This window comes from Hirundo rustica, chromosome 1 (genome assembly GCF_015227805.2).
Source record: "Hirundo rustica isolate bHirRus1 chromosome 1, bHirRus1.pri.v3, whole genome shotgun sequence".
Classification (NCBI taxonomy): domain Eukaryota; kingdom Metazoa; phylum Chordata; class Aves; order Passeriformes; family Hirundinidae; genus Hirundo; species Hirundo rustica.
The window spans coordinates 50,598,745-50,617,676 of NC_053450.1; the positions used below are offsets into that span (position 1 = coordinate 50,598,745).

Consider the following 18,932-nt stretch of genomic DNA (forward strand, 5'->3'; position numbering starts at 1 on the left):
TGAAAGCAAAGAAATACACACTTAAGGGTTGGATGTATCATCATTGTAGGAGTTGAAGTGATTATGGATGAGCAGGGAAGACTTCAGGACACAGACTTAACAAGACTTTAAAGAAGGTTGATAGGCGTGATAAGATGTAACAGCAAAATGAATAGAAAGAGAAGCATCAGATGCAGTTTGCTCAAAAGCTGGGAGAAAATTTGGAAGAAGAAAAGATGCAGAGAGAAGCCTGACAGATCAAACACAGATGGGTTAAGGTCGAGAATATGAAAGTAAGCAAGAAGGAAAAAAAAAAAGAATTTTAAATAACTGGGAAGTAGTGGGATAACTATTACGGGCTGTCTTCCCAGAGTAGGCAGAAGGGTCCTCATCACAAGAACCATATCACACAGGTATTCAAGTCAGTTGTTTATTTCTATGATATCAGGCCACATGTTGCAGTGTTTTATTGTTGTTCCATTTTATAGAATGATACGACAAAAGGACCTGTACTGATATCTCATCTAATTGCAGGAAAAAAAATCTTGTTACCTGTCAGTCACCAGATGGCATTTTGAATGGAAAGAAAGAAACCAAAACAAAAATCTATTGTTTAATGTATATTAAAGGATGATTTAATCAAAATACTCTTAGAACAAATAATGTTCTGTGGAAATGTGTGTGTTTTTCAGTCTGGTAGCTTAGAATTTAGGAGCTCTAAAGATGAGTGGTTAAACTGTCACCACCTCTATGACTATATAAAATGATTCACATCTATTTAAATGGTATATTGATTAGAGATTGGACTATAGGAATATAAATGCCTTTAGAAGCCCTCATATGCCAAATGTTTGACCAGAAAATCAATATGTCTGAGAAATAGCCTCCTAAATCCACTGAGAAAGGACATCTGGGCTAGCAACACTCTTAAGAAAACATCATATTAGCTGGATTCCTCCTACTGGAAAAGGCTTTGAAAGTTCTTAATTATTTGCTTTGTATACTCAGACATATTGCTTTGTTTCTTTGCATTTTTGTACAATATATGATAACACCTTTCTCTTTAATGTGCTTTCTCTAATCTTGTATCTTTTACACTATAGCCACCCAGGATTACCCACCAAATAACACATACCTGGAACTTTACATGTGTACTGTAAGGCAAGGCTTGTCAAATGCCCTCTGGGATGTAATTCAGGCAGCTCCAAAGCTGCACATATTCTGGATCTGCTTTTTTGCAGTTCCTGTTAGTTGACATTGCCCAAGCTTTTGTTATGCACAGAAGTTAAAAATCATGGTACACCTCACCACAGCAGACAGCAAAGATACTTCTAGAAAATGGAAAAGAAATTCCTAGTCAATTCTGGACCAAAAAAACCCTCACCCCACCCAAGAATAAAAAGTTTGTAATTTAAGTTTTGTAGTAGAGAAAGTAGAGCTGTTTGACTGTAGAGATAGAAATCTAATGTATTTAAAAATGAAAACAATTTCCAGTGTCAGAACTCTTCCTCATTTTTCTTTTCCCTTTTATGTCACTGTAGTCATGCTCAAAGACAGGCCATTAATACTACTTTTACAGTGAGTGATGGTCATTTCAGCTGCGAGGGTGAAGTCACTGATTTATGGAGGTTATAGCTGAATTTGGGAACATGAGATGATGGAAGAAAGTTGACTGACTTTTTTTGGTCTAATTTGAGCCTATTGGTTTCCCTTTAAACAAGGATTTTTGAAATTCTGTTCCAGGAGCCTTTACAGAAACAATTAGTTCCAGCTGAGGAGCAGGACTGATGTTGGAGTCAGAAAAAAGGGTGGAGGTGGAAACAAATGGCATAAACTAGACTAATGTACAGTCTGAACAGGGGCTAATAGTATTCCAAGGTAATAGATTAATCTGGACATAGTTAATGAATACAGAGACTTATGGAAAATATTTTTATGGAAAAACTAACAACAATATGCCCCATTGTTTATCTATATGTAAATCCTTGAGATGGAACTAAAAAAAGATGCATAAGTAATTATAGTCACTTTAAGTATGACTGAGTTTTAATTAGGAAGGCTGGTATTTTTTGTTGCTCTGAGGCACTGGAGCAACCACGGGCAGACTTTGCTGATGCGGCATAACAGTAGTGACAAAAGACACAGCAACCCAGTACATGCAGTGTAAGATTGATATAGCCTTTGGAATCCATAGATTTAAGAAAAGTGCTTAATTTTCTTTCCTTAAAAATAATATAAGCAGTGGAGTTAGTGTTTCTCATAGCCGTCCACTTGTCTACCCATTGTCCATCATAGCACCTCAAACCACTACTGTACCTTGGGATCTATATAGGACTGCAGGAGATCTCAGCATTGCCTCAGGCATGTCACAAACCTTTCATAACTAGGAAACATTATTAAACATAATGATTTGATTCCTGGTTCTGAAGAACCTCGACCATTATTGTTACGGTATAAAAAAGGGGAATGTATTTCTTTATCTCATTCTTACAACCTCTGAAGAGGGAAGATGTAGAGGTGAAGTTTGTAAATGGGTTTTCTGATCTTAACTGACAGAACTATTTTGGTGTCAGGAAACAAACCTGCAGCAAGACTCGCCAGTGTGATTGCCAAACTGAAGCCTGGACTCAATGTTGAATTTATATGCCATGAAGAACTATTTATGAGGAACTATGATTTTAGCAGATACAAATTGTTGTGCAGATGAAGCACATCATCTCACCAGCTGCCTAAATCTGCTCTGGGAAGAAATAAGGCTAAGCTGTTAAACCCTTACTTTGATCTATTACATGGATTTAGAAGCTCATTAAATGTTTTTTTATATTTTCTTCAGCACAGAAACACCATTACTTGCCATTTGTGATGAGACCGCCTCAAAAAACTTCAGGGGCATAAATGTTAAGGGATTCCAAGCAGCCTTAAAAAATGTCAGTGTGATGTATTCACTCTTTCTGTATGTGTAACGGTCACAATTGCTGTAGTCACTTGCTATGCCCATTCTTGGCTGATGTGCAAAGCCCTTACCACAATGGCGCAGCATACTCAGGATTGAAGCTGGGATTCCAGCTGTAGCAAGTAAGGCTGTCTCCTGTGTTGGTGGTGTCTATGTTGGCAATGCTGCCCACAAGTAATACATTACCTGGTGGTTTGTTTTCCAGGCTGGTTTATGTCAAGAAGCCAGACAAGGACCAACAATAAATGAGAAGAGACAGAGACAAAAGATCGTTGGTAGAAACAGGCAGGTGCTCTTTATTTCATGTGGCACAGCATTAGGCAGACAACCCAAGAAACAGTTTCTAACAAAAGCCAAAGCTATCACTTCCAGGAACCATCCCCCAAACAAGGGTCTACTACCAACAGCAGCACTGAGATGTCCTTGCCTATCCACTCTCATCTCCTCATAGCTTATATGCGCTTAGGCGGTATCTTAGTGGCGAGTGTCCTTTCCAAGGAGACTAACTTTTTACAATGCAATATCTTTAGACAGGATACATACTGTGCAGGATCACCAGAGTACAATCTCCTCAAGCCATGCTAAAATATAATGCTAACTCTGGAGGGAAGGCTGTGCGATCGTGTCTCTCTGAGGTAATACGATGCTGTTTCTCAGCTGACAACATGAGGGGCACCTGAGGGAGGGTCAATATGGCTTCAGAGTCTAGTTTTAAACTCCTGATGCGGTAGTGAGGACCTGGTGTGCCATCGGCCGAGACAGGGCGAGGATCTCCTCCACCCATGACCACCTCTGGGCACCAGCAGCACCAGAGAGCTGAGCCTACTGTCACTCAGGGGGATGAGAATAGCGATGGTCTTGGACTAGGACGAGGAGGAGAGGGCCATCAAACATCACAACAGACCGTCAGCTTTGCATCGGTCATTAGGAGAGAGGTAACAATGATGGCAGTGTGGGGAGGGGTTACATCATTAGCACTCTGGATTTAAAGGCATGAAGAATGGCTGGTGGAAGGAAGATGTTTTGGAGACTAAGGGCAAAGCTTTAGAAGCCTTGGGATATTACTTTTAATTGTTATCTACAGGTTATTCTCTCTATATATACTATTTTTTTTTTCTAAATTATGAAAATAAACATTTATTAACAAGTCACTGGGTCAAATCCTGCTCCCCACTGAAGGCAAATCTGTTGACTTCAATGGGAAGGAGCCCCGTGTAAACAATGAAGGGCAAATTTGGCCCTTTATGTCCTGAAAAGTCTGCTTGTACCCATTGTCTTTCAATCTTGCAAGGAAATACAGATTGAAGGGTGAACTAATCGTTACAAATTTCTCTTAAACTACCAGGGGAGTGTGAATGAGATGTGGCAAAGGAGAAAAAAAAGAAAAAAAAAAAAAAAAAGGAACCAATAAATAATACTGCTTTAACAAGAATTTTATCCGTGTTTCAGAGCCAAAGTACAAAAAGAGAGTGGATCTGGATCAAGCGCTACTGGCCGTTACTTCCAAAACAACAACAAAATTCTTCATTTAGCTTCGGTGAAATGTTACACAACCAGAGAAAACAGAAGGAACCAAACAGTCCTTTTCCTTTGCAAACATCATGTGCCCAAAGGTGAACACTCATCCCTTTGGATTCTCTGCTAATTCCCACTGTCTGCACAGTGCAGTGTCAGCCACTGAAGACAAAACACATCTAGTGTGCACATGAGTAAAACCTGTGGCATCTTACAAACATAACATTTTGACGTTTTGAATACTAAAAACCACTAGGTGCTTTTAGACACAGAACAATACGATTTCAGATGCATTTACCACTTTTATTTCACTATGCAGAAACATACATTCACCATGTGTTGTGATGCAGCTGACAGTGTAATGGACGCTATCCCTTCCGTGGGTATTAGAGCTGGACACTAGCGAGTTTTCAGTGGACGTTCTGTACAGGTTAAGGCTTGACGCAGAACTAGATAGTAAATGCTGACCAGATTCTCAAACAGATTTTTTTTTTTCCTCTGAGAACAAAAGGGAAATCAATAGAAAACCATCACGGTTATTTCAGATTAATAATTTTCTAAAGCTGCAAACTAAGTAAAATACAGATTTTTTTTTTTTTTTCTCCAAAATAACTACATATAATTTACAAGGTTAGGATCTGTGAAGGGTGACTGGAAGCTGACTCTGAACAATGCTGACAAAAATCATTAAAGTTAATATACTAAAATCATTACTACCTCATAAGGTATTCAGTCAGGTATACAAAGCACACTTTGTAAGCATTTAAATGTTTTGATAAGAGTAAAGGTTCATCATTGTTTATCGGGCAGTAATAAAATCAGATGAAACAAATATAAGATTCAAGTTGTTTACTGAATAAACTGTGTTATTGGCACATCTAATGTGTGATAAAACATTATACACAGTACCTATACAGCTTCTAGCATTTTGGGGGTAATCTTCATTTACAATATCTGTAAACAAAAGGCTTGCCACCTAACAAATTTTAATTTGTTTAGACTTTCAGAAACTGTGAAAGGCATGAACTGTTTATGTGTTACATGAGATCACTGTTTATATTGTTTATGAACGTGCAGGTAAAGCTGAAAACTTAGACATTTTAAGAAAATTAAAAATGCTGCTTTTCTGTAATTTTATTGTTGCTTCATGCAATATTGTTTAACTGCTGCTGATTCAGATTGCTTTCTATGGGAAGGTATCTCTGCCAGTTTCTTTATTAACGGTCAAGATCAATTCTTCTGTACTGAAATTTTCCATAGACAGATACAAGTCAGTCAGGTTGGAACTGAGACTCCGTGTAGGCTCTTGTATTCCTACTGGTATGCATGTCTGGATTCATATTCATTCTAGGTTATTCCTGCAGGAAAGAGAACTGAGTTCATTATTCAAAGCAACTACTCTCTTGCAAAAGAGATTTTGTCAATTTGTTCGTATGAGAAAAGCTGTTTGAAAATGGCATCATCCCAGTATAAGCAACTTGGACCAAATCCAAAGTCCACTGACACCAATGGAAAGAGTTAGTGATATCAATAGACTTTTAAGCAAGCCACATTGAGCTGTCTCTGAAACAATTAGCAGAATACCACAATAATCACAGCTACTCACTCCTTAGTGACTGGTTCCATCTTCCAAATAAATAACTGACACTGAAATTCAGTTTTCTTTAGGGTCTGTATATCCAAAAGCAGGAGAGCCAAAGAGCTTCAAAAGGTGTTGTGCATTATACTCTGTTACTTACACCAAGTGCTAGGGAATACACATTGTTTCAAGAATAAAATGCTGCTATCGATTCAACAAATCCGACAAGCAGCTTTTTCTTCCCCTTCTGCATACAGCATTCAAAGCAATTTATGCAATGGTGCTGGCGTTAAGAGCTTTTGCATAGCAGGTTAGTATGCGTGACATGTTTCTGCACACAGAATAAATATAGGAATATTGAGACCTCTGTTTAGCCAGCCACTATTGGAGAGCATGCCTTAGCTGAGAAAAAGCTCGACGCAAGGAAAGCTGCATTATCATCTCATCCTGATAAACAATGCTGCTTTAAAACATTGAGTGTTCTTTCAAGTACAAGAAAGCCAAGACACCCAAATACTGACAAACTAATTCACTGCGTTCAAAAGCAAGTTGGACAATATCTTTGCAAGTTGGGAATTGAAGCATAACTTTTAACATATCTGCACAAGACATTTAAAAAGCAGCTGTAGGTTTTTCCCTTGGCATTTTTAAACCAAAATGCACACCTTTAAGAACAAATTGTTTTTGTTCTTAAATGACACAAAAGCAGACAACAGATTTTTTTATGACTTCAGAAGTAGAAAATTAGACTATAACAAAGCATGGACAATGAGGACTTTTCAGAGAGACAACAAAAGCAAATGAGTAGTTTCTCTTTCTCCAGCTGGCACTGTTTAATGAAGGCAGATATCTAGAGCTGAATATGGTTTACTTTCAAATATCAGAACTGATAACCAGCAGCTTGAAAGGGCCAGTGAGAGAAAGTGAAGAGTTAAAGGTGAAATATGGTAGGAAAACAACATCTGCAACATGCCAGCCCAGTAAATGCCTAGGAAAATCATCTGGTCCTCTTACCTGTGGTCAATCCTCCCCATCTTCTGGTGTGATTTCTGTCTCTTTATGTACCACTACTTTGGTCACTGACATGTCAGGGTGCTGCTCTTTGGCTTCTTTAATTGCCTGAGCCAGCGCCTATCCCAAGGAAACCACAGAAGGGCAAAAACAAAAAGGAGGTGGAACATGCATGATCAGTAGCAAGGTGGAGAGATTCATGACATATTACACAATTTACAAATGAAGAAAATGATTAAAATATGAAATATACCATCACTGAATTAACTACTATTCCAGCTTAATTTAAGGCATGCCAGTATGAATAATATCTGTCAAAGCAATTTTTAGCAATGTTCTATTTGGCAGTCTTCAGGGTATGCTTTTTAGCCGTTTGTAGACTTTACCTGATCATGATCAATATCGGCATCTCCTGTGATGACTATTCGTTTTTCAATTCTTGTCTCTGAGATGCCTCCTTTCACAGTCTAGATGAGAGGGACAAAAACGCGTGTCAGCAATTTAGCTCAGAGTGCTACTACTCATCCCCAGAATGATCAGGGCAGGAACCCTCTCATGACTGGACCAGAATGGCTCAAGCAGCTTGGACAGAGGGGACAGCCCTAGACTGCAAGTGAGCAGCTCTGGAGTTGGCCTGATTGCTCTGAATGGACTAATGACCTCCAGATGTCCTTCCAACACAGGGAATTTTATAACTCTAGTTAATCTGCACATGCATCAAGAGAGATGCTTGTATGTCAAAAATGGCAAACTTGGCCCATGAAAAACAGAATGGGAATACAGACAGCCCATATTCAGACCTATTTAAGTCCAATTGCTTGCTTCAGAATGGCATACGGGGTGGTGTGGCCTTTGTATGGCTCATCTACTAACGGGGGACTTCACTGAAGAAAGACGGAATCCTGTTCCCAGTGAATATTGGTAGAAGAGCTGTCACAGCACTTAAGAGGGTTTCTACTCGGGGAGGAACTGTTATTTAAGTGCTACCTCAGAACCTGGAAGACACAGCATGGTTTGTCTGTGCAGGTGAGCTTTAGGTCTGGCTGTGGGCAAGCTGGGTACCACCCAGGAATACAGCCAAGGTGTTGGAGCTGACTGAATTACCTGTTACAGCTACAGGATATAGATCCACTATGTGCTTTCAACACCATGTAGTGCTAATTATCTCAGGGCTGAAAGGCACAGTCATGTCAATGGAGCCTCATGTTCAGACAAGCTACCATGTGGTACCAATGTGGATAAACTCCTTCCAGTTCTAAGGTAGTATTTGCAGCTAAATCAAGTGTCTCTGTACAGCAAGGTTCTGTGCTTGCATAGACATAGGTTTAGGATTCATGTCAAGTCATTGGATGATGCATTAATCAACTCAGCATAGCCAAAGACAGGTGAATAAAGACAAGTATTTATGGTAAATTTATAAAATTTTGTCAAGAGAGTATCAGAATGTGTTCCCTTTTTAAAATAAATCATAGAAGCAAAGCTAAGATAGCATACACCTTGGTGAAAAAGGAGCTCCCTGTTTTCTGAGGACTCACTTTGGTGATATGTGTAGTAGTTGTAGTGCTGGTGGTTTCAGATGTGATAGTTTGTGCACTCATCAATACACCTGGTTCAGAGTCAGCACCGCAATCCACCTAGAAACCAGAAGAGAAAACTAGTCACTGAAAAAATGCTCCTGAGCACAGAGAGGCAAGAACTGGACTGTTAAACTTCCCTATTTCTACAGTTCTTCATAAACTGAGTATCTTACGTTAGGGACAAATGCTATTTGGGTGACCATGTGTTCGGTATTTCTCTGTGCATCTGGAAGCTGTCCTTCCCCTCTGGAAGCACAGGAGAGAAGATGGCGCTTTTAAATTGCAGTTTCATCAATGTTATTGAAAAGCCCTACACCAGGATGTGAGAGTGACCCTCAGGTAAGTTATTCTTATGTACATGCTCTTCATGCTAATATTAATACTTGAACAACTTAGAAAAGTTTACACTAAAGCACACACTTTAAGATGGGTGAAGAAATGGGTTCCTTAAAGGCACATTAAATTAGACCAGGTCTTTTGCAGAATTTCTTACCTGAGAAGACTCATATGTAATGGTTTTTGTTTCTGTATGGACTACTGGCACTTCCTTTGTTGAAATTTCAAGGGTTTCACCACCAGCAGGTACACTGCTGAAACTTATAGTCTCAGTCTTCACAACTGGTGACTGTGTGAACAAAAAAGAAGGATTTGGAACATTTAGCAAAGCTTATGGATTTCTCAGAATAATTTTTTTTTTTTTTTTTTTTTTTTTTTTTTTTTTTGCATGGGGCAAAGAAAGAATAACTAAAAAGTGCTCTGCATTTAACAAAAGAAAAAAAAAAGAGAGAGAGAGAGAAAATTCTCTTAATTATAGTGGCACATTCATGTATATAATGATGGTGACATTCAGCACTTCCCTGGATTTTACGAAAACAAAAGCCAAAATGTTCTAAATACTACAAGAGGTTCCCTGTGAACATCAGGAAACATTTTTTCACTGTGAGAGTGACTGAACACTGGCTGCCCAAGGATATAGTGGAGTGTCCTTCCCTGAAGATACTCAGAAGAAGGTCTCTGGACATGATCCTGGGCAGCAACTCACTCTGGATGTCTCTGCCTGATCAGGGATCAGAGCAGATGACCTCCAGAGGGCCCTTCCAGCCACAGTTATTCTGAGAATCTGTGATTCTACATTTTGTTAAAATGGCAAGAAAATAAATTCTGTACAGGTTTAGTCTTTTCATCTCTTGGGAAACAACCCTGCACAAAACAGCTCTTGAAATTCTACTAATGGGACTAAGATAAGGAACCTGGTCTGTTTAAGACACAGTACAATTATTTATAATTGCACCAAGCATGGAAAAAGCAATCTGTTTTCTGTCTTTGAGGACATGTGAACTTTGCCAACCTCGATGGACTTTCCCAAATAGAATGCCAGCTGATCCTGTTATCTGTTGGGTAAAATGCCATGAAATTTGGTATTTCTCTGTTGCATGAAAAGCAGTTTCAAGTAAAACATACATGGCATTTTTCTAATGATGGAAACCAGCAGAAAGCCTTGCAGGTGACATGCAAGGAGGAAACAAGAGGAGAAAAAAACCCCACTAATTGTAAAAGTACAATCATACAAGCTGGGCACGGCTTACTTTCAATGAAAGGAATTAACTTAGCCCACTATCGCTTACATTCACAATTCAGCACAGACATGACCAATTTAACAACAAGTTACCTCAAAATGAGGTTTTCTTTCCAAAGACTCTGAAAGTTGGACTGTTGTTCTGTGCTCCTCCGCCTGCTCACACGAAGCAGCGGCAGCGACTCCTTCCTGTTTGGTTAGGGCTTTCCCAGCCTCCTCCCTTTTTTCCTCCTTCGCCCCCTCAGTCCCAGCAGAGCCCTCCTTCCCTTTCACGGCAGCAGCCGCCGCCGCCGCTGCCTCAGCCTGGGCATCCAGTGTAAGTCCGGCCACTTTAGCAGGATCCCCGCCTGCATGCACCTCCATCCCATGTCTCTCCTTGACAACTACTGTCTCCTGTACAACCTTCTGCACTGTATCCTGATCCAGCTGAACTGCTTGCTTCATGTCACTGGAACTTGTCTCCTGAGATGTCGTTGTGTCTATTCTCTGCAGGGAAGGAAGAAAAAAAAAAACCCTCAGCATGAGAAGCAGACAACACTATTCGCAGTAGCTCCCAAGCTTAATGTACTGTGAACACAAATTTTAAAAAATGGGCATTATATTTTGCCAAGTTCTCTCTCCCACACTGCATGGATTTTCGTTCTCAGGATGTTACCAGTATAGCAGAAATGGAAAACAAAGCAAGAATCAAAAATTTTAAAAGTGAAGAGAAATTTCAGTGTCGGTGTCCTTCTCATTGGTATTTTTGTGTGAGCTTTAAAAAGGCAAAATACAGCACCCTGCAAAATGACCAAAATAAAATGAGATGAAAGAAAACCTGGTTGTTGCTTGCCCCCCACTTTTTGGTAAAGGTTCTGTTGTGGTCCATTGCCGTTGTAACAAAGGAAAACACACATGAATACATGCCTTAGTTATACAGTTCCATATTGTGCAAAACCCCACAAAACAATGCAAAAGCAAAAGTAATTGGTGTGTGGTTATGACATCGATGGAGGGAATCAAGCAGCCACCTGAGCCCAGCTATGGGAAGTAGAAGTAACCCCTCCTATGAACTCAGTCGGTTTTCTGGCGGATTCTATTAAAGTGAAGATATCTGAACCATCCAAGGTTTTTTCACTGGTGGACTGTTTAGTCTAAATAGACAAAGAAATGTAGAGTCATGCAGAGAAAAAAGGCAGACCCATATGCACAGACATATTAATTGCCAAAACCAGAGGCAGAGACAGAGGAAAAGGAGAGAGGGTTGCAGGGGCAGGGAGAGGCTGGAAACAGGAAAAGAATGGGAAAATAAATCAGAGCGAATTCATAATGGCTGTAGTAAGCAACAGTTACAAAGCGTAGTTGTTAGCATTGGCATTTTGCTGGTTCAAGCAAACCTTTTCTTTTTTTTTTTTTTTCCTTTTATTAACAAGCCACAGCAGCAATACTGAATTTCAGTACATAAACCAGAAAGGTTGAAAGCCTTATATAATGTCTGCTTCAGACTGTGAGACGGATTCAAAGTATGAGAGAAAAAAAATAAGCTGGGTTGGCTGCTGTCAACATAAAGCCAAGCAGCAAGAGAACCGAAAGCTAGGGTGGTGTGAAGGGATTGCCTAAAAGAGGTCATGCTTTTATCTTTAAATCGTGGCATGAAGTCAAAGCCACTTGTTACCACTACTTTTGATGCAGACGACTCAGTAACATAGTGAGCAGTAGCAATGGTAAATGGCTGTTCTCTGGAATATCTCCACTCAGACAGGCTCTTATCTGTCCGGGCAAACGCCCCTGCTTTTACAGCTTCTCCGCCAAGATGCTTTTCTGCTTTGCCAAGCTGTAAGCTTTCCAGTGTACCAAGTAACTGCAAATCCTGGTCCATCCTTAGTGTCTTTTTCAAACTCTCCTCTTCAGGACTTTGCAACTGAGATTCTGCTTCCTTTATGGGTGTCAGAGAGTCAGACAGCTTTCTTCTGGAGCTCTGCACGTCGGATCCTCGCCTGGCATTCTCATCAGTGGCAGGCTTGAGGATTTCATACTTGGCTACTATTGGAACGATTTTCACAGATTCTTGCTCTTTCCTTCCCATTTTTTGCAAAGTTTCTACTGAAGGCTGTACTGCTTTCTCGCCTTCTTTAGCTTTACTTGTCATGGTTACAATTTTCCCAGATATGGTATCATAGGACTTTCCTAGGGTGAACATTTTCTGCTTATTCTCCTCATTGGATTGTATTTCACTTTCCAAGTCCTCAAAGCTCTGCATTAGAACGGTACTGGATTTTAATATCTGAGGTGGAAATGCACTTTTACTGCTCACAGTCACTATTTTGTATGCCAGATTTTTTTCCGATTCACCATCATCTACCTCAGAGGGTATTTTGTCTATAATAACCCAATCCTCAGTGCCCTATATTTGAGATATAAAAGCTAAATTAGAATATCTGCAGGTTTATCTGTACTTCAGGAGCACTAAATTATGAAGACTTTTAAGAAATCCTGTTGCTTCTTTTGAAGGCATATAGTAACTTTTAGCATTGTACCTCTTAGAGCAGTTATCAAGCAAATAAATAGAATCACCTTAGGCAAAATATGATTTCTTTGCATATTCTCTCTCTTCAGAGGTCCATATAACATGGACCCCAAAATATTACTTTTGCCACACTATTTCTGTATTTGTTTGAAGCAAAATAGCGTGTCAGTGCATAATTATAATGGTGATTGGAATCAAGCTGGGGTTAAAAATCACATACTGCAGTGGTTTACAAAGCTACAGTCAAAAACAGATTACAAAAATAGGGCAAATAAACCCATTCAACCGTACCCCAGTTGTTACAAACATTCTGTTAATGATATTTTAGAATAGTACGCTTCTGTATGTAGCCTGCCCTGAATTTCCTTGTTTTGTTAGAAGAACATGAAAAATATCAACGCCCTTCAGGATTGTTTAAATGGAGAAACACAACACAGCAAACTGTATAAACTAAGCATACTACTAAAAATTCTGAATGAAACTTAATTGCAGCATCTTTTTTCCTCCTCATGCAAATGTGATATGTGATTTGCTTTGACTATGCAATCAGCATCCAGTTATTCGACTTTAAGACCATAACTTGTGTATTTAACTAAGCAAATGATGCAGTTTAAAATTGAATGAATTAAAAATAACCTCTAGGGATGATGGGATACTTTTCTGGATAATGATTTGATGAGAAGTAACCAAAGTGCCAGCAGATTCTCCTTCCTGCAGCTTCTTCTCTATCACACTTGGCTAATAGAAAAACCAATAAAAATATAAAGTTCACCATCACTCAGCATAATCTAAATTCACTTGACAATATAAAGGAAACTCATTCTCGTGACAGAAGTGCCCCATTCACCGTAACGTTCTCAGTGAGGTTTATGCTGGAAATGCATGCAAACAACATTCAAAGAGCACCGTGCAAGTAAATGTCTAACTGGCAGAGAAATCAGTTTCCATTAGGAAGCCATAAGCTCTGGAGAGGGCTCATTCCTCAGAATTTGATCTCCAGATTATAGCTCTGTCTGAAACTTATGAAATAATAATAATAATAATAATAATAATAATAATAATAATAATAATAATTAAAAAAAAAAAAGAAGAAGAAGAAGAAAAGGGAGGGCTTGGAAAGGAAAAAAGATAATAAAATAATAAATAATTGCCATCCTTTCTGACTGCATTTCAGTGAAGTATTGTTTGTTTTTACCTGCATTTCAAGGAGTGTAGTACCTCCCTTCTGCAAAAATATGAGTTTTTCTGATTTTTCTGTTTCTTCTTTGGTCTAATGTTGGGGAATAAATGGTTTTAGTAAATGGAGGGTATAAAGCCCACTATACAGTAGCTCATATTTCTCTACTCTACATCACATGGAAAATTAGGAAACAGAACTAAAGAGAATAATTTCACAGCACAGAGGTTTCCAATAAGAAGTGAAATCAGTGTCTCTCTATGGTGAATGCAAAGGATACATGAGTGTAGAAACTGTATGCACAAGTGCAGCACAAACCCCACTAAACTGAGTAACACCCACGTGTGGATGAGAGCTGCGTTTGTTTCATTTCAGCTGGGACTGATGCCAGCTTACACAGCTTCCACCAATAGCCCAGCACAAGCCCCTCCACCTTCTCTCTGGGCAAGGCTCGCTCCTGAGTCTGCAGCCCTCTCTGCTGAAGCAGGCAGAAGGTGTGCTCAGCTAAGATTTCAGCTCTCCCTCTTTCCCTGGGAGAAGTTGGTATTAGAAGTCTTACGAGCACTTTTCCTACAGAAGGAGCTAACTGTTGTTCTATTATGCTATTCTATGTTCTATTATGTAGTGTGACACCAAAATCTCCTCACTTCTATCCCATCAAGCATTTTCCCAATGCTATGAGAATAGTAAGTACTATGTATCTTGGACAACTGGGGAAATTTTAAATGTTGGTAAGACTCAGTTTCCCAAGGCTTTTGAGTCCACCTTCTGGGCTGGCCACTGATGTCATTTGGCCAGAGAAAGTAAGCCCCTACAGAACAAAATGTGTTTCTTGCCAATCCTTTCTAGTGATTTCAGTAACTACTATACTCAATAGATATGCCAATGGAAGTCCTATGACTGGCATGATAAAATGGTACATATAATCAAGAGGAAAGATAGAAATTTAAAGAGAAATATGAAACTAGAAAGGGATAAATATCTCAAGTCTCTGACTGCAATGAGATGCACAACACCTTTATTCCTAAAGTGTTGGTTTCATCCAGTCCAGGTCAGATTAAACATTATCAAAGACTTTGTCAATATGATGGCTTTCATGTCCCACAGCTATCTGGCCACCATCATGGAAGATACTTAAAACTGTATTCTTTATCACTAAGGAAAATCAAAACATTTCCCCATCTGTTCTAAGAAACCAAGTGGTGACTAGACAGCCTTAAAATCACACTGGCCAAACACTCAGGTGAAACATGCTCGAAGATCATGTTTTGAAGATATACTTTCTCTTCTGTTCTTGTTTTATTATAAGAAGGGGCTACAGGCAACAGCATTGAACATATTTTTAAAGTGGATATGCCAAAAGAAATGTGTAACTTCTTTGACTAGCAGAAGGCACTACACAATCTTGACTGCGCTGCATTTCTTAGTAGACATCAAGGTGCTGATTTTGACCTATGGATGGCTTCAGCTTTTTCCTGAAAAAATTCCCCTCTCATCCGGACATGTGAACTGAAACCATCTCACTTACTGGGAGCAAAGGAATGGCAAGGTGTTATCTACAGCAGAAGTCACCTCAGAGTAAGGATCTGATATCTCAAGCCTGCTCTTAATTTTCCACAGAAATGCCTTCATTTGGATGAGGTTCTGTGAAACAGATGTAGATTACTTAGATGCATGTAAGGTATACATGCATCTAAGTAACTGGACATTGCTTTTGAGCAAGTCGTCTTCTACTAGCAAGAGAAGAGATACCAGATAATTCTTGCCCTTTTCTTACTTTGCTACCTCTTGTGTGTTTTAATTAAAACTTTTTCTCTAAATTCCTAAAGTAATAAAGATATTAAGCAAACAGGGTAGTGCTAAGTTTGCTTCCCCTGCAATCCTCTAATTCAGGCACAGATAGCCATCCTTTCCAACAGTTCCTCACATCTTTATTAAGATAAATGCATCCTATTCATTGTACTTACATTTTTTAGAAGGATAAACCTTTATTTTCAACTACAATCAAACCAACCTGTTTGTAGGGTCTGTTATGATTCCTGAAAAAGGCAGTAGGAACAACGCTAAAACTTCTTTGTGTTTCCTTCAAAAGGGAAGCTTTGAGCACTGAACCTGCTTTTTTAGGTATTTTAATCCAACGTGAAGGCCACACTAATACACATTTGGTGCTTGCATCAGCCACTGGGTATAATGTGGGAGAGGAGGAGGTGAGAGCCCTCTCCTTGGCAATATCCCTTTCTCTATGAGGAGAAGCTGACATTACTACCTGCATGCCTCCAGGGGTGCCCTTCCCCAGAGCTGTGGGTCTGCAACACCAACCTCTGAGGTGAGAAAGCAGAAAACTCTTTCAATTTACACTTTCCAGACAATTTTTACAGAGTTCCTTACAACATTACATCAGTGCTGTGGGCACTGAAAAAAAAAAAAAAAATCTCATGATCATTTATTGTTCTTTAATACTAAAACCAAGAGGTATCCATAAAGATAATTCCTGTGAGACAGAAACCAGATATCCATTCATAACAGAATAAAAAAAATCAACTTCCAAGCAGACCACACAAGCTTATTTCTTTTTGCTCCATTGGACTTAAGCCAAGATACTGCACTATGTATTTTATTGCAACGCAAATGTTGTCTTGCTACCCCTACATCTTCTTATTTACCTACAGATGAAGTAAACACCAGCCTTTAAACTGGCAAGTTTCTTACAAGCACTTCAAGACTGCACAGTGAGCAAGATTTTTCACACATGCACACTGCATGAAAAAGCAGATACTTAGTAATCTGCATTGGGTCTCCAATGACAGTATCCAGCAACCATGAAGCCACCAGCAGGTCCCTTATGGAACTGGTCAAGAAGGTCTAATTATCATAATTATTTCTTCCCTGTCTTCTAAGACTGAGAGTTCTGGCCCTTGTTCTGTATTTTCGTTTCAAACTTGGCACCACAGCCCCCACCCATCTCACTACACCACTGCTCCCAACCAGTCACCATTGTTTAAATTTTCTCTCCATCACTTTCATGGTCTCTTTCATGCATGGCTGGACTTCCTAAAGCTCACCGAACCTGCCTGTATTTTGTACCCTCAAAGAGACCCAGTTCTGCCACATGGCTTCCAGGGAATTTAATTCTCTATATACACATATATTTATATATGTATATATTTATGGTATCTGCTCTTGCCTCCATCTTTGCTGCTAGAGCCTGACTCCTGAGAAAAGGGAGTGCCTGCAAGCAGGGACTGGCCTCTAACTATGGCCTCTAATCTACTGAGAGCTGCTATAAGTAAAAATACATAGACATATACACAAGGAAGCCTTTCAGCTCACGCTGACCTCTTCAGGCACTAGTGGTTCAATCATAGGAGCATCCTCCTGCCTTGCTGCAAGCCGAACGGGAGATGTGGAAAGCCTCTTCTCCCACTCATTAGACACAGTCGTTTCTGTGGAGGTTTCCAAGAAGGTGCGTTTCAACTCGCTTATATTGGTCTGATGTTTCATCAGATCTTCCTGGGTTTTGTCTAGATCCTAGACAGTTTTAAAAGAATAGAGCAGTTTGTGATACATCCTAAGCCAACCAAACTTTAGAGCCAAAACACACAACTTGGTTAGTTTAGAGGGAAGTAACAGCTCAGGGAGCCGGGGAGCACAGCACTAACACAACACTCTGTGAAAATGTGGCATTTTGAAAGAGAACAGCATAGCATATCTCGTACAAGTGAGTCTAAATACACTCTTAAAGAGCCTATCCATATTGCTGTAATTTGCACCTGATAAAGAGGCTCCAAACAAACATACATATGCGCGTGGAGGCACACACATATAGGCACACGCATATATCGATATTGATAGTACAAGTTAGAGGAATCACCATAATCTGAGAGAAAAAATAATCTATTAGCAGGTGGGAGTACACAGTTCATGCATCATAGTGCAGATCCACAGTTTACCACTAAAACTAACACACATGTACATGCACTGGTATATACCAATACCAACCTCTAACATAAGATTACTATGTTTGACATACACATTTTCACCCTGTATTCGCTTAATCAGACTATTCTGAAAAAAGTGAAAAAGAAAGGGAAAAGTAAGGGACACAGTATTGAAAGGATACAAAATGCTGTTTCTACACATTTCTTCACAGAGAACCGACAGTAACATGCTGAAAGAGGCAAACACCTCCAACATTGATACCTGAGCAACTTCTAGACCTTTTGTTTCTGTACCTGTGCCTTTAGATCTCCGTCCTCCTCTTGGTCCGACTGCCAGCATGAGAAAGATTGGAAAACAACACCTTACCCACTTGTATGAATGAAGGCTTTATGAACGTTGGTGAGAGGTACACACTAGGTTAAAATCCCATTTTCTCTACATTAAGGGTTTAAGAAGAAGGAGTAGAGACACTGGCTTTGCACCATTTTCCTAACTCAGAGCAAATTTCCTCTTCTCAAATTTGATTTTTGTTATCAAGGGGTATTAAACAGATGTTTATAAATATTATAAATATTCTTTTATAAATATTGCTACACTTCACATTCATAGATCTCTATTTATGGAGCAGCAGTTGCACCTTCTCACCAAGGTCACGTCTAGTCTAGGACTGAACAGCAACAGCAAATGCTTTGGAATTCTATAATTCCAGAATTTACACATAGGACATAATCTGGGCCACATGCAAAGCTTTGCGTAAACTCGCCATGGGCAAACAACCTGCAACACTTTCTACAGAGAGAACCACATTTAACTTGCTTCAAATGCTATTTCCCTAACCATAGTCCGTTTCTGTATTCCTATAATTTTATTTCATATTTAGCCCGTATATATGCTTTCAGGACCTATCATCTGGAATGGCACACACATCCCGTCCACTTCAGTGCACATTTTCAAAAGCAACACCACAAGGACTCTCCCAGCAGCCCTGTTTCCAAGGGTGCAATGTGTGACAGATATACCACACATTTTGAAAATCAGGTATCTGTAAGAAAAGCTGAAATGTGCTATATCATCTCTAAATAAATATGGCAAGTAGGGATATTAACACGCATTTTTGAGT

At 39.4% G+C, this 18,932-nt stretch overlaps 1 protein-coding gene across 40 annotated transcripts in view; it reads right to left on the minus strand.

Annotated features, from left to right (window-relative positions):
- Positions 1-3,201: 3,201 nt before the first annotated feature.
- Positions 3,202-18,932, minus strand: part of EPB41L3 (erythrocyte membrane protein band 4.1 like 3) — a 144,507-nt gene continuing 128,776 nt past the window's right edge. For 8 of the 40 annotated variants that reach the window (XM_040072267.1, XM_040072258.1, XM_040072183.1 and 5 more), the window contains 9 exons: positions 18,106-18,141; positions 17,210-17,401; positions 11,201-11,323; positions 10,284-10,676; positions 9,108-9,239; positions 8,573-8,671; positions 7,424-7,504; positions 7,041-7,157; positions 3,202-5,805 (listed from right to left, as the gene is read on the minus strand). In XM_040072267.1, the coding sequence (XP_039928201.1) occupies positions 7,047-7,157; positions 7,424-7,504; positions 8,573-8,671; positions 9,108-9,239; positions 10,284-10,676; positions 11,201-11,323; positions 17,210-17,401; positions 18,106-18,141 (1,167 nt within the window). In that variant the 3' untranslated portion in view covers positions 3,202-5,805; positions 7,041-7,046. Of the gene's footprint in view, positions 5,806-7,040; positions 7,158-7,423; positions 7,505-8,572; positions 8,672-9,107; positions 9,240-10,283; positions 10,677-11,200; positions 11,324-11,844; positions 12,574-13,332; positions 13,435-13,891; positions 13,967-17,209; positions 17,402-17,872; positions 17,939-18,090; positions 18,142-18,932 lie in introns of all 40 variants that reach the window. The other 32 variants (XM_058422092.1, XM_058422071.1, XM_058422074.1 and 29 more) reach the window with 21 other exon arrangements.